Genomic DNA, 15787 nt, shown 5'->3' with positions numbered 1-15787 from the left:
TGCCCATAACGTTCTGTACAAATGTCCAAATGATTATTGCTATACATTTTGGGAAACTAGATTCAAAGAGCTACAACTTTAGTGTTTGAATCATCTCCAAATTCGTTGTGGATTAAAGGATATAAGTCTCCGGAGTCTAACCATCAAACCTGCAGAACCCCCTGAAGTGCGGCCGCAGAAAAGATTGTGCGGTCCGCATTTTTCTTCTGCGGTCCGCACATTTTCATCTGCTGCAGCACTGTTTCATTTGCTATAGCATTAAAAAATGTCCCTCAGCACATGAAATTGTGTGGTCCGCCCTTCCAACGTTCAAGAACAACACTAGAGTGCCGAAATGCCCGGATATCGCTCAAAACTCACCCCCGAAACTCACTGAGCCGCTCGGGATCCGGTTTAAATATACCAACAAGTTTCATAGCATAACACGGACCTACTCGAGGCCTCAAATCACATCAAATAACATCAAAACGATGAATCACATCACAAATCAAAATCTATGAACTTTGAACTTTCAAATTCTATATCTTGTGCCGAAACACATCAAATTAATCCGGAATGACTTCAAATTTTGCACACAAGTCATAAATGACATAACATAGCTATAAAAAAAATTAGAACTGGATTCCGACCCCGATACCACAAAGTCAACTCCCCGGTCAAACTTCCCGAAAAGAATCAATTTTCGCCATTTCAAGCCAAATTCCACTACGGACTTCCAAATAATTTTCCGGACACGCTCCTAATTCCAAAATCACCATACGGATCTATTAGAATCATCAAAACTCTATTCCGGGGTCGTTTATACATAATTCACCATCCTGTCAAATATTTCAACTTAAGCCTTAATTCTTGGAACTAAGTGTTCCAATTCATTCCGAAACCTCCCCGATAAGTCTCATAATTATCCTTGAACATATAATAAGGAGTAAATGGGGAAACGGGGTTGTAATACTTAAAACGACCGGTTGGGTCGTTACATTTATATAGGTCACGTATAGATCAGAATTAAATTCTATTTATAGAAAGACTTCTTGCTAGTCTATATATAACAAACACATCATGCCTTAGAACATCATAAGAAAAAGATTTCTTCATGAGGGTCTTTAGTGGTCCCTTGGTCTGATTTTGCAATTTGGTTCTTCGCTCAATTGCTGCAAAGCTTTTTGTGAAAGACACTCTTTTTTCCTTCTTTATATTTCGGTGAAGTCATCGTTTCTCCAGCAAAAGTTAAGAATAAGTCGATTTGCTAACTCCTCCAACTAGACTTTGCATCAAATGTCTGAATAGAGAAATGGAGGAAGCCAAGAGAATAAATACACGAGACTATAACTTAAAGATTAACCCTTCTTTTGGTCAAAAAGAGAATACTTAATTTATTAATTAAGCAGTAGAGTCATTACAAGTTGGGATTTGCAACTACTAAAGAACAGAGTTGCATTACAAATTTCCCCACGTGGAATAATTCCATAGCCATTGACACTAACAGCTCCGTGCTCTTTCAGAACACATCAGCAATCATCCAAGTTCAAGCATTGGATTGAATAAATCATAATGTCAGTACCCCCAAAAATTTGCAAAACCAACATAAAAGAGATATTTGAATCCCCCCACCCCCTTCTCCCACCAGAACAATAAAATTAAAAGGAAAGAGAAAATAGTACCCGAGAAAAACAAAAGTTCAAGTATTCTCGACTACACATTACATCAGATCTTCACAATCACAGCCCTATTTACAACTTATACATCATAATATGCTTTGTTTCTACTTACTAGGACTGACCTCATTTTGCGAAACTTCTTAGCTTACATTATTTCCTACTCTTCATACAACAGGCATGATACCATACTGATTGAGTTATAACCTTGATTGTAACCAACCAATGCCTGCAAAGGGGGTTGAAGCATTTCCTCATTTACAGAACATTATACTGGAATAATTGGACCTGCAAGCATTGAAATCATTCAAACTAAATAAAATGTGATAGTCATAGGAGTTAACCCAACAAATACTATATAAAGAAAAAATTGCTCAGCTTAACTAAGCTGGAGTATAGGTGCAAACTATATTTCTAAACATGATAGTTTACATATTGAGGATAAAGTTGCACGATGGTACCATCAGAATGAAAGTTCACTCAATCGCTGGCAAAATCATCGTAACTCAAGCCTTCTGATATAGCATCCAATCTCTTGATATCTGCAGAAAGTTAAGTAGATATCATTATTGGTAGGTGCCCATAACTCATCTTCAAAGTTCACCTCTTTTTGCTGCTTCATGCGAGCGCTTTATGACCTAAAACAAGCACCCAACCTATAAGTCCAATACGGGCTTTCTTCTAACAATCCCTTATATTTGGTATGTCAGGAAATGACATTGTTCTGTTTCAAATTGATATGTGCCGAAATAAGACAGAGAGAGCTATTGAGTAGTGAGACTTTCTTTTCCAAATTAACCATAAAAACAAATACCAGAATTGAGATGCCACACAACCTTGATTTTCTTCACTACCATGAGGATCCAGGAAATTGCCAGTATCTGTTGCTAGGAAGGCCGGTCCAGAGTAGCTCTCCATTATATCTGTAAGAGCAGATATGAGAAAGATAAAGCTCTGGACAGAAGTGATATATTAACTCAGAAGAAGGCAGGCACAAACCAGAACTGTTGGAAAAATCTGCTGTTAAATCTGACAAACTGAAGTTTCGAGGAATATGCCCCAAGAACCCAAACGAAGTTGAATAAGAGGGGGGTGAATTGTGGACTATTAAAACTTAGTTGACTAAGATTTAGTTTAGTCGACTAGTTTCCGTACAGTACACAGATAAGACAGATGAATGCAGTGAATTTGAAGGCAACACAAGACACAACAGTTTTTATATTGGTTCAGTAGCGGTGTGTTACTTACGTCCAGTTTCCCTTGGGTCACAAGGGTTCTTTTAGATCTTTGATAAAGAATTACAACAGTGATGGTTTTTGGCTCGTTCACCACTAACGATGTTTAGCAATAATGATTTTTGGATGTTAACACAACTCTCTTTTGTATTCTAACTCCTTGTATCTTTTATGACACTTGTATACTCAACAATACAATGTTTGTACTTAGATTTAGAGAGACTTAGAAGACAGTGTTTGTAGTTGCGCACAGCACTCCCTTGAGTTCACTAGTTACCTTATAGGCAAGTATTGTTGTGTGTTTGTGTCTGATTCCAGCAAGGTATCTTTGATTTCTTCAAGAGAGATGATTGTTGGATTAGAGCAGGGTGTCTCTGATTACTGAGAGAGAGATGGGGTGGAGTTTGTTAAATCATGGAGTGCTCTGTTCCATGTCATTCCCATGCCGAGATGCTTCATACTTTCTTTGAAGAGATGAGCGCATGTCAAATGGTTTCCAGTTGGTGGGCGGATTAAATAATGAAGGAGTGCTTGATGACAAGAAGCACCACTTCCGATTGTCTCACACTATGATGTGTTTTCCACCCAACTTGTCTCCCATTTCTTTTGTCATTCTTTCTTGATTTTTGTTAGATTTGAGTTACTGTCGTTTTGATAGCTTGATCAACAACGAAGGGCCTGATGTCTTGTTCTTTGCAGTCAAAAGTAAATAGTTATTAGTTTTGTACACTTGTCATCATTGAAACTTAGATATAACAATCTCCTCTTTTTGATGATGACAATAAAGAGAGAGTAAACAGAGTATACTTCCCTTTAGAGTTGTACCCATTATTGCTCCCCCTGAGTTGTTGATTTACTTCTCCATACATGTTCTTCCCCTTTGACATCAATAAAAAAAAATCGGTGCAACTTTCGAGTTGTACTCATTACTGCTCCCCTTGAGTTGTTGATTTATTTCTTCATACATGTTCTCCCCCTTTGACATCAATAAAAAAGAAAGGTACAAGCCCAGTATATAATAATATGCATTCAGATATTATGCACACTAGATGAAAAAATAATATACAGATAATATGCATACTAGTTAGGGCAGCATAAGTAATGCCTTCAACAGAGGCATAGAGTGATGGTTCATACATACAGATGCAAAAAATAAGTTTTTCAAACAAAAGCAAGCACGAGAGATTGTTTTTAGCCACGCCTTAATTTCTTCTTAGGAAGTATTTGAGGGTATTGATCACTTTGGTGCAGAAGGATTCATAGGAGGTTTCAACATCTTTGACGAGCTTGTCTATTTTTTCTAGCATGGAGTTGAATGCCCTGGTTCCTTGCCTCTGTGTGGCTCCCATATCCATCCTAAGCTTGGCCACATTTGTACTTGTTTCCTTGGTGACTTCTCTGATTTTGTTAATCTGCTCTTTCATCTCAACTAGCATAAGTCTTACACTGTCTAGATATTGTTGAATCTGTTGAAAATTTTGAGAGGCAGTTGACTGAGACTCTGGTGGTTCAGTGGGAGCTTCAACCTGGGACAGTCTCAACTTTGGCGCGCTTAACCCATCCATCATCACTTAAAGTGTAACCCATCATAGAGAATGTTGTCTCATCATAGGTACTGGTAATGTGCTTAGGTATGAAAGGTGTCAAGTCAACCTTCATAACTCCAAGAATATGTGAAATAAGGAGGCCATAGGGTAGACAAGCAGCAGAAGAGGATATATCCTTGATACTCTCAAGCATGTATTGACGAATCCATACAAACCAGTTGGGTCTTTTGTTGTTCACAAGACAGTAAAGAACAAAGATATCTCTCGTGGATAAGGTGCTAAGGGACCCGGTCCTAGGAAGTAGAGTGGTGGCTATCATGTGGGCCAAGACCCGGTGTTCAAACTTTAGAATTTTGGGACCAATGTCGGGAGGATTATTAGACAGGAAGGCTTTTGCTTCTTCTAAGGAAACTTCAAGTCTTTTGGCCAAGAATTTTGCACAAAAACTCATACCCATTAAACTTAGCAGAAAAAATCTTCTCAAATTGATAAGAGTCGAGAACAATTTGAGTGTCTAAAACCATAGATTCCAAGTCCTCTTTATCATTCACAAACAAATTTGCATAGAACATTCTCACAAGCTCTTCATATACGGAGCTCTGAATAGTATCGAATAGAGAGGAAAGGCGTTGAAAATCGAAAACATCAATCACATCACAGTGCAGATTTTTCATAAGAGAGAGGCTTACAGTGCGTTCATAGGCCATAGATTTCGACTTATAGGACTCAAACCTTGATTTCTCATTTGGTCCATAGAATATTAATTTGTCCTCTGGCCCAAATTTAGTACTCTCCACTTTCCCTTTCTTGCATGCAGATTTTTGGGGGTTTGCTCCATGGGCCTCTTTCCTGCCTTTTTCTGGCTAATGGGAAGGTCCTCAGACAATTTACTGCTTTCATTATCAGTTTTGAGAGGGTCTGAGTCGATGGATGATTCCAAATCTACAGTTTCTTCAGGGTTGAGGATTTTCCGAAACCTTCTGCTTCGTCTGGTCGTAGTGGAAGATGAGAGGTTTTTTTTCACCATGGTGAGGGTTTCTTCGGAGGATATGAGAAGTGAGAGGGAGTAGGAGGATTCTTATCTAGACTTTGGAGGGCTGAAGAGTTTCATTGGTTGAAGGTGAGGACGGATTCAGAAAGGAGTGATTCTTCTGAGGGGATGTTTCGGCGGTACTAATGTAGGTGTAATAATTACACTTTTATCAAAGTAAACTTAACACTTATAAGAGGAAAGTAAAGAGTTTTAATTGTATATAAAAAATTTGTTTTATAAAACACACATGATGCCAATCTTTTTCCGCAGTAGACAAAATCTTTCTTCTAAAAGAGGTTTTGTAAAAATATCAGCAAGTTGAAATTCAGTACTAATGAATACTAATGCAATATCACCTTTAGCAACATGATCACGAATAAAATGATGCTTTATTTCTATATGTTTTGCTCTGGAGTGATGCACAAAATGTTTTGCCAAACAAATAGCACTAGTATTATCACAGAATATGGAAGTTGTGGTAAGAGATAAACCATAGTCGAGAAGTTAATGCATGATCCAAAGAACTTGTGTACAACAACTTCCAAGAGCTAAATATTCTACTTCAGTTGTTGATAAGACAACACAATTTTGTTTCTTACTATGCTAGGAAACTAGTGCATTTCCCAATAGTTGTCATGTGCCGCTAGTACTTTTCCTGTCGATCATATCACCTGCAAAATCTGCATCTGAAAAATCTTGACACGAGACTTTTTTAACCTCCCCACTAGACACTTTCCAATCTTCCAATGTGCAATGCACTCAGTAGAACCTCGATGTGATCCGTGTTGACAAGACTTGGCAAAGGAGAGTTTGATCAGCCTACACATAACAATACATAAATTAAAATCTATTTTGTCCTGCGACAAATTACAAAGTACCCTAAAAGGAGAATTTTAATTAAAGGAATAAATATTCTTGCAAATTTGAAGGACATGTAATGCTATAGTATTAGTCAACTACATCAAAATACAGGTTATGAAAGTTGAGAGAGTCGATAAGGAACTTCCAGAAGCATTTGGTATTACCAGTCTGACATTTGTCCATTATATTCCTTGTATCCTTTTATATCGACTAGCTCCCTATTTTAGTTTGTTCTAAATACATGACCTATTAACTAAAATAGCAAAAAAATTATTTCTAGCAAATTAATAAAGTAATAAAAAGAACGGTTCACCAGAACCTAGTGCAACAGGGAGACATTAAAAAGGAATTACAATTTTCAACATATAGTGTTCTTCAGCCTACTTACACATAACAAGAGATTCATGCTCAAAAAGAAAAAGAAAAACATGTCATTTACAGTCACTGTGTTAAGAACAAGACACCACGTGAAAGCTTCGATCTTTACTTCGAACTTCCGCTTTCCCTATGAATGATGCTGGAGGCAAAAGCATGTAGTTTGAACAAAACAATCAGGAGAAAAAAGACTTGCATGAAACGTATTGAGCACAACTACCTGTTTCCTACTCCATAGCCCAAGACAGAACAAAAAGGAAGACACGTTCCTGTTCCATCAATCAGATATAGAAAATGAGCACCAATCTAACCGTAATATTTAGCCTAGGTAGAAGCTGTCTTCTAGTAAATAAAACTAAAAATGTCCATTGCTCTTGCTCAGCTCCTTGCACTACTAATCACCTTAAAGGTTCGACTACCAAACTATCAGTTTTTCCAAATTAAGACATGTCAAAGTTTTCCTTGGATTGGTATGCCCTTCAAAAACTATACATAAATCAACATCAAGTTGCTTTTTATATCATACAACCCGAGCAACCATGAACAACACAAACGGAACAGAAAATAGCTCACAACTATAGGAAGACAATGGGAGATTGCGCAAAAATAGCCTTCCACTCGCCATTTGCTACATAAAGTGAACCTCCTCCCTCCTATATAAGTATTCAAAACCCGCAGCTGATAACAAGCTAGGATCTTTATCTTTGGAACACAGGGGTATGGAACATGATTCAAAGTTCTAGTTTTAAATTCATTCTTAATTATTTAGTTTTAGATTTTTGTTTTTGCAAATAATTACAAATTAACCACAGAGGAACGGGAAAAAAGGACAAAACACCTAGTAATGTATAGCCTACCAAGTTATAAATATATATGTACACGGATAAAACCGATTTCGGGGATCGATTTCACTCGATAAGATCGGTGCTCGACCTAGATCGAGGCCCGGTCGAGCCTAGTACTTGATCGAGCTTGGTATTAGATCGAACTCGGTCTCGAAGGTCGACCAGATTTCTGGAGCAACATGAATATCGAAGACAAAGGTAAGACCGGTCCCGATCGAGCTGTACCAAATTTCAGAAATAAGAGGACTATCAACATCGATCAAAATCATCAAACTCGTCCTCGACCGCTATAAAGGGCGTGCCCGGTCCTGCCTTGGGAACCTCGGAAAAGCATCGCCAGCTCAACCGACAAGGGTCCGTAATACTCTCCACTAATCAATGATCACAGCGCAAATCACGGTGCTAGTGGGAACAGTTTCCAACTGTCATCAAGGCCCATACTTTTCCATAGAATAATGTAAAAAAGGAGGAGACTCCTCCCCTTTAAAGGAGTGAAGATGAATTAGTGATAGGGACATTGTAAGATATCAAGAAAACATATAGCCAATTCTAATTTCTTGCTCATTTTATGCTCTGCTCTTACTTAGTCATTATTTCGTGTTGAACAGAAATCAATCTCATAAGCGAAGGCTTGCTCCATTAGTAAAGGTTGTATTTATATTTATATTGCTAATCCCTACATCAATCTATTTTCTCGCCTTTGTATCAGATTGTGTCCTTAGAACTACGCACAAATTTAATTGTTATACAATTTTAAGGGTAAACAGTTTGGCGCTCACCGTGGAGCTAAGGATAATAGTAGTTATTTGAAACAAACCTACATAACACACTGCTTTACGCTTGTTCTTGGGAGTATCTTTGATTTCAGGTCTAAGATGGCTAACCCCCGACTAGCATTCCAAAATATCGATAACTAGTCTGGCCACCAAGGTGAAAACAACAGCGCGACACTTAGTAACGCAAGGCCACCTGATGAAGCCCTCAGAATCAGGGCGGTAGATCCAAATGATGTAAACTCTCATGTGGCTATCGACGTCAACTTGAACACCAATCCCGAAAACAGCATTCGTGGAGGAACTCGATCTGTGGCTCGAAGCACGCAAAACGCCGAAGGAGACGGAATCAGCCTACGCATGATTTTCGAAATGCTTCAAGCTCAACAGGTAGAAATTGCTCATTTGCAAAGTCAAAGCCAGATCCCGAGTAGGAACGAGCCCGATCCACCTAAAGAAACTACCCACGGGGCAGAACCGGCCGTGGTAAGATCAAATGAACAAGAGTCAGGCACAAACCCCGAAGTCATGAGGATGCTCGAAGAACTGACGAAGCGAGCCGAGACATGGGAAAAGAAAATCGAAGCTAATGACAAGAAAGTCGAGATCTACAATTCCAGGGTGGATCAAATTCCGGGGGCACCCCCGTTATTGAAAGGGTTAGACGCCAAAAAGTTCGTGCAGAAACCCTTTCCTCCAAGCGCATCCCCGAAACCAATTCCCAAAAAGTTTCGTATGCCCGAAATACCCAAATATAATAGGACAACCGACTCCAACGAGCATGTGACCTCTTACGCTTGTGCCATTAAAGGAAATGACTTGGGGGATGACAAGATCGAGTCAGTCCTATTGAAAATATTCGGAGAAACCCTGTCTAGGGGAGCCATGATATGGTATCACAAATTACTTTCTAATTCTATTGACTCTTTTGCTATGCGTGCAGACACTTTTGTAAAAGCACATGCAGGGGCTATCAAGGTCGAAACCAGAAAATCAGACCTGTTCAAAGTTAGGCAAAAGGATAACGAAGCTCAGAGAATTCGTATCCCGTTTTCAGATGGAACGGATGGACCTACCCCCGGTCACCGACGATTGGTCTGTTCAAGCCTTCACTCAGGGATTGAATAATCGGAATTCTGTTGCTTCACGTCAGTTGAAGAAAAACTTGATGGAATACCCTGCCACTACATAGGCCGATGTACACAACCGGTACCAATCGAAGATCAGGGTGGAGGACGGTCAGTTCGGGGCCCATTCAGAGTCTTACCCTAGCAGGAGCCTTAAGAGAACCAAAAGAGACACCGACCGAGAGCCAGGGTCTAGTAGAGATCGATACCGATCGTATAATGATGATAGGAGGAACGGTGGATTTGCCCGCAACCATACGCGAAACGAAAGAAAAAATGATCGGGGGCTCATGACCAAAAACGGTTTCGACAGGTCGATCAGGCCAAAAGAGGCACCGAGATTGTCAGAATATAACTTCAGTATCGATGCAGCTGCCATCGTATCGGCCATTGGGCAAATCGAAGACACTAAGTGGCCTCGACCCCTACAATCCGACCCATCTCAAAGGAACCCCCGCCTAGTATGCAAATACCATGGAACCCATGGTCATAGAACCGAAGATTGTCGACAGTTAAGAGAATAGGTGGCCCGATTATTCAATGAAGGGCATCTTCGAGAATTCTTGAGTGACCGAGCCAAGACACAATTCAGAAACAGGGACTCCAACAGGCGAATAGAGCAAGAGGAAGTCGAACCTCAACAAGTCACTAGCATGATCATTGGTGGGGTCGATGTCCCACAAGAACCAACATCGAAGCGCACCAGCATGCCCATCCTTAGGGAAAAGAGAGTTAGAGAGCACGAACCGGAAGGAGTCATATCTTTCAGCGATGAGGATGCCAAAGGGATCATTCAACCTCACAATGACGCCCTGGTAATATCTGTACTAGTAAATAAAACTAGAATTAAACATGTGTTGATTGATCCATGTAGTTCTGCCAACATTATCCAATCGAGGGTTGTAGAACAGCTCGAGCTATCAGATAAGATCATCCCCGAAGCTCGAATCCTGAATGGGTTCAACATGGCATGCGAAACCACTAAAGGGGAGATCATATTACTAGTGAACTCCGTATGAGTTATATGCAGAACCAGATTTTACGTGATCGAAGGAGACATAGGTATAAATCCCTTCTCGGGAGGCCGTGGATCCATCATATGAGGGAGGTACCCTCGACCCTCCACCAAGCATTAAATTTCCCAGTCCCGGAGGGGATCAAAACAATCTATGGAGAACAACCGACAGCAAAAGAAATGTTTACCGTCGAGGAAGTGATCCCAATATCGACTCTCACAACACCAGTGAAATCTAGTTCGAGCCCCGACCTTAAGGCCAAATAGCAATCACTGATTCCAGCCTCGACACAATCGAGTGAGCGAAAAACGATCGAGGACGACGATCATGAAATACCTCGGTCTTTCGTGGCGCCAGATGACTCCGATGTTACTAAATCAACGATCGAAGAGCTGGAACAGGTCATATTGATCGAGTATATGCCCGATCGCAAGGTATATTTGGGCAAAGGGTTAACCCCCGAGCTTAGGAAAAACTTTATTCATTTTCTCTTGATTAACATTGATTGTTTTGCTTGGTCCCACTTCGACATGACAGGGATCCCACCGGAGGTGACCACTTACAAACTAAGCCTAAACCCAAAGTTCATTCCGGTCAGACAAAAAAGGAGGCCCCAGTCCGAGATAAAACACACTTTCATCAAGGACGAGGTATCCAAACTTCTTAAAATAAGATTTATTCGGGAAATGAAATACCCGGAATGGTTAGCGAACGTAGTGGTAGTCCCTAAGAAAGGAAACAAAATAAAAATGTGCATAGATTATAAAGATTTGAATAAGGCGTGTCCCAAAGATTCTTTTTCTCTACCTAACATCGATCGTATCACTACCGGCCACGAGATCCTTAGTTTTCTTAAATGAAGATAATTAAATCAAAATTATCTAGGGATTGCATTTAATAATTAAATCAAAATGAGTTAAACATAAAAAGAGCCATTTCTTAAATGAAGATAGAAAAAGAACGAACTCTAGGACAAAATTACCTTCCTCGTAATCAGTTGGCCGGAAAATCAACTCGCTGACGGAGCTGAACTCCAGATTCCGCTTTCCTCCTTTTGCAAAGTTTGTTCCGACACCAGATTCTTGATAAAATACAAAAATGGCCCATTATGTTTGATATAAGTTTAAATTAATCCCTTAAATATATTCTTGAGCAATTTTAAACCTTTAAATTAGCCAAAGGTGAAAACTTTTAGTTTGTGTCGAATATTTAACTGACGGAGCTGAACTCCAGATTCCGCTTTCCTCCTTTTGCAAAGTTTGTTCCGACACCAGATTCTTGATAAAATACAAAAATGGCCCATTATGTTTGATATAGGTTTAAATTAATCCCTTAAATATATTCTTGAGCAATTTTAAACTTTAAATTAGCCAAAGGTGAAAACTTTTAGTTTGTGTCGAATATTTAACTGACGGAGCTGAACTCCAGATTCCGCTTTCCTCCTTTTGCAAAGTTTGTTCCGACACCAGATTCTTGATAAAATACAAAAATGGCCCATTATGTTTGATATAGGTTTAAATTAATCCCTTAAATATATTCTTGAGCAATTTTAAACTTTAAATTAGCCAAAGGTGAAAACTTTTAGTTTGTGTCGAATATTTAACTGACGGAGCTGAACTCCAGATTCCGCTTTCCTCCTTTTGCAAAGTTTGTTCCGACACCAGATTCTTGATAAAATACAAAAATGGCCCATTATGTTTGATATAGGTTTAAATTAATCCCTTAAATATATTCTTGAGCAATTTTAAACCTTTAAATTAGCCAAAGGTGAAAACTTTTAGTTTGTGTCGAATATTTAACTTACTTTGATTGTTAGATTTAACAAGGAGAGTATTTCCAAAATTGGTGGGGAATAAAGTTCTATTATTGGTGCATTTTTCTAAAATGGCTATGAGCAAGGATAGAAGAGTGAACAAGGCGACTTAATTTATTTATTCTTTCCAACTTCAAAGGATCCTATAACTTTTTGTTATTGCTTTTATATTTATTTGTTGTCTTTCATGTTGTTGGTTTTATTTTTCAGGTTTTGTTGTCACATGTCCATTGTCTCTGAGCCGAGGGTCTTCCGGAAATAACATTTCTACCTCTTTGAGGTAGGGGCAATGTCTGCGTACACTCTACCCTCCTCAGACCCCAGTGGTGGGATTATACTGGATTGTTGTTGTTGCTGCTTTATTCAACATGATTTCATACAAATATAATTGTATGAAGTTTCAAAATTATAATGCTATTTGATCGAGGGTCACAATGCCCAACTAATAATATACATTAAAGATAGAGCTACTTTCATCTTAATGGAACAAGATACTATATTTATTTGTTTGTTCTAGTCCCTTGTGATTGATTGAATAAATTTGTGACAAAATTAGAAGAGTATATGGCTAGTGTTAGTTTAACCTAAAGGTATAAACGATATTACAATATCAAAAGAGTTTTTTTATTTTGCAAGTAATCCTTACAAATACTAGCTCCATCAGAAGATGTTTAATTTGTCAAGAATGCCCTTAAAATTTAAATAAAAAAAACAATAAAGATGAAACTAATGTGAGATTTTTTGACAATCTTTCGAATAATTTCTAAAGATTGAAAACTGCTAAAACCATTAGAATTTCAACGAGATAAAGTCCTTGGGATTTTAGGGGAGTAAAAAAGGTTGATTTTTAATTTATAAATTTTCAAATATTGATCAAATTCCACTAACTTGAAAAAGAAAAACAATTTATTTGCCAAAACGGACAAAAATAGACTATGATTTACCAAAACGGAAAACTTAGGTTTAACAAAATTTAAGTGTTAACAAAAACACCACTTTTGTATATTAAATGCTTCTCCATTCATTTACAAGAAGAAAAATGAACACATTTCTATCTACAATAAAAAGATCTATTTACCTCTTATGTTAGCAAACAAAATTGGCTGTGATGTTATAAAGAGACAAAAACAAAGTTATCTGACAAAAAAAAAGGAAATTATATTTGCATTGATCATAAGATTAGACAGTAGTTAGGCCACTGTATCTCGGCCTTGTTCTCTCTGGAGATAGACCTTCTTCAATGGACTTTCTCTTATTATTATTGCCTTGAGATTGCTGAATTTGCTGTATTTGTTCTATACTGTCTAATTCTATTTTTGGTTGTGGTTGTGATTGTTCTGATGGAACCTTTTCAATTTCTGATGATTCTTGATTTTCCTTTGTGACAATTTTCTCAGGTTCATGAAAGCTTTTGCACTTGGTTTTCATCATATGGGGTTTAAGCTTATTGACATCTGATAATCTGACTGGTTTCAAGAAAAATTCTTCAGCCCCTTCTTCTAAGCATCTGATGAATCAGTCAGAAAACATTATTAACCTTTATTGTTTATCCAATAATCTTCAAGAAAATAAGATAAAATTAAGGTAACATTGTGCTTGTTAGTAGTTGCCTATTGATTCTTGAAGGAACATTCTCAGATGACATAATGACTACTGGAATGTTTCTAAATGATGAAGACTCCTGTCACAAAAAAGAGTACAAATATTAATTTACCAAATAGATAAATTGATTGGCAAAAGAATCTAGTTGTTTCAGCAGGGGTCCAAAAAAGGAAAGACATAAAACCATAGGCACATGTCCTTTTAACATCTAATTATGCGGTACACATACATGTGGGCAAGGTAGTCTGGTGCACTGAGCTTCCGCTATGCACGGGATCCAGGAAAAGGCCGGACCACAAGAGTCTATTGTAAGCAGTCTTACAATACATTTATGCAAAAAGCTATATTCACGGATCGAACCCATGACCTCCTAGTCATATGGAAGCAACGTTACCATTTACGTTGCAAGGCTCCTTTCTCAACTTTGCCAGTACACATACAGGTGGGCTAGATTTCCTAACAAGATTCTCAACTGATCTCAAAATTGAAAGGTTAGAAAAGGACCCCATAAAGCTAATGGGAATGCCAGAAACAATTTGATGGGGAAAATTTGTCCTAAAGTATATTACGAAGAAAGGAAAATGATGTACAAATCAGAAAAAGAATTAAAAGAGGAATATGGCAGCAAGATGAAAAAAAGAAGAAACTTTAAAGCATACCTTAATTTTCTTGAGCAAATCATAGCCTGTCATACCAGGCATACAGTAGTCAGTGATAATAAGATTTACTTCCACTTCCTGCAAATTCCAGAAAACAAAAAAGATTAAATTTTTAAAAAGAAGTTTTGGCGTAACTGATAAAGTTGTTCTTAATCGACTCTTGCAGAAATGCAGGTTAAGACTGCGTACAATATACTCTTATGGTTCGGACTTTTCCCGGACCCCACGCATAGCCGGAAACTTGGTCCACCAAGTACAAGAAAGTTAGTGAAGTGGGAAAATGAACATTACCTGATGGTTATGAGGACAAGCACAAGGAGGATTTGGGTGATTATGTTCATGTTCTTGTAACCCCAAAAATTCTAAGGCTTTATTTTCAGAATCCACAGTAGTAACTGCCATTATAAAAAAAGCAGATGCACACAGTAGAAAATCAATAAAAATCTTATCTTGGAATCCCTTTGACAAGAAAAATAAATGGAAATAAAAACAAGAAAACTTAAAAAGTTACCTTGGCAAGCAGAGGTTCTAAATAGCCTCTCAATGAGCTTTCTGTCAATCAAGCTATCATCTACAGCTAAGACATGAAACTGTTGCTCAGCAGCTGCCATTCCCATTGCTCTAATTCTTTTGAGGAGAAAAGTTTGGATTTTTACTTAACCTTGGTGGGGTTTGTTTGTTTGTATTGGTATTGGTTGTGGTGTTTTTTTTTCTTTGTCTATATTTCTGTTATGAGTATGAGGAAGAGGAGTTTGGAGGAAGAAGAGTGGGGGAGGTTTGGCTTTGTAATGAAATAAGTCCTACCAAATTCCACAACAAACAAAGCAAGATCTGACCAGATTTCATCCCAAAGATTACAAGACTAACCAAGTGTTAAATTTCACAAATAGTCATATAATTATGATATTTTTTCACTAAAGTCATATAATTTTATTTTCTCATACAAAAATCATAAAACTTTCGCTATTTTACTCAAAAAGTTATAGTTACCGGCAAAGACAATTCTCCGGTAATTTTTTCGGATTCTACCTTTTTTTAAAAAAATTTAAATTCAATCTAATAAATTATGACTCAATTAAAATAGAAAAAAATACATCATATATCACTTGGGTCATACAGCCCATCCGAAAATAGTCCACATTTGAAGCCCTAATCTCGTTTGGCCCAGGTTGTATATATTTTAAAATTTTATTTTCACCCGATCGCCCACAAATATTATTAACGGTATTTTAGTTTTCTTTTTAAA

General features: G+C 37.9%; 1 protein-coding gene and 1 long non-coding RNA gene across 3 annotated transcripts; both read right to left on the bottom strand.

The window, feature by feature from the left end:
* Positions 1 to 1344: 1344 nt before the first annotated feature.
* LOC107795060 (uncharacterized) lies at positions 1345 to 11660 on the bottom strand. Of its 2 annotated transcripts, none has more exons than XR_001650034.2 (6): positions 11450 to 11660; positions 6070 to 6289; positions 3168 to 3866; positions 2492 to 2578; positions 2117 to 2197; positions 1345 to 1943 (listed from the first exon to the last, which is right to left on the bottom strand). It is a non-coding gene; the product is annotated as an uncharacterized LOC107795060 (long non-coding RNA). The 2 variants fall into 2 exon arrangements; XR_001650035.2 differs by lacking the exon at positions 11450 to 11660 and adding an exon at positions 6927 to 8254.
* Positions 11661 to 13260: 1600 nt separating this feature from the next.
* Positions 13261 to 15367, bottom strand: LOC107795059 (two-component response regulator ARR9). Its single transcript, XM_016617625.2, has 5 exons — positions 15053 to 15367; positions 14833 to 14936; positions 14542 to 14619; positions 13891 to 13961; positions 13261 to 13787 (listed from the first exon to the last, which is right to left on the bottom strand). The coding sequence occupies exons 1-5, from the start codon at positions 15156 to 15158 to the stop codon at positions 13460 to 13462; spliced, it is 687 nt and encodes a 228-aa protein (XP_016473111.1). The 5' UTR covers positions 15159 to 15367; the 3' UTR covers positions 13261 to 13459.
* Between the last annotated feature and the right edge of the window lie 420 nt (positions 15368 to 15787).

The sequence above is a fragment of the Nicotiana tabacum genome, chromosome 24 (genome assembly GCF_000715075.1).
Source record: "Nicotiana tabacum cultivar K326 chromosome 24, ASM71507v2, whole genome shotgun sequence".
NCBI classification, from domain to species: domain Eukaryota; kingdom Viridiplantae; phylum Streptophyta; class Magnoliopsida; order Solanales; family Solanaceae; genus Nicotiana; species Nicotiana tabacum.
The sequence above is the reverse complement of the archived record's forward strand: the minus strand, read 5'-3'. Positions and strand labels throughout refer to the sequence as shown.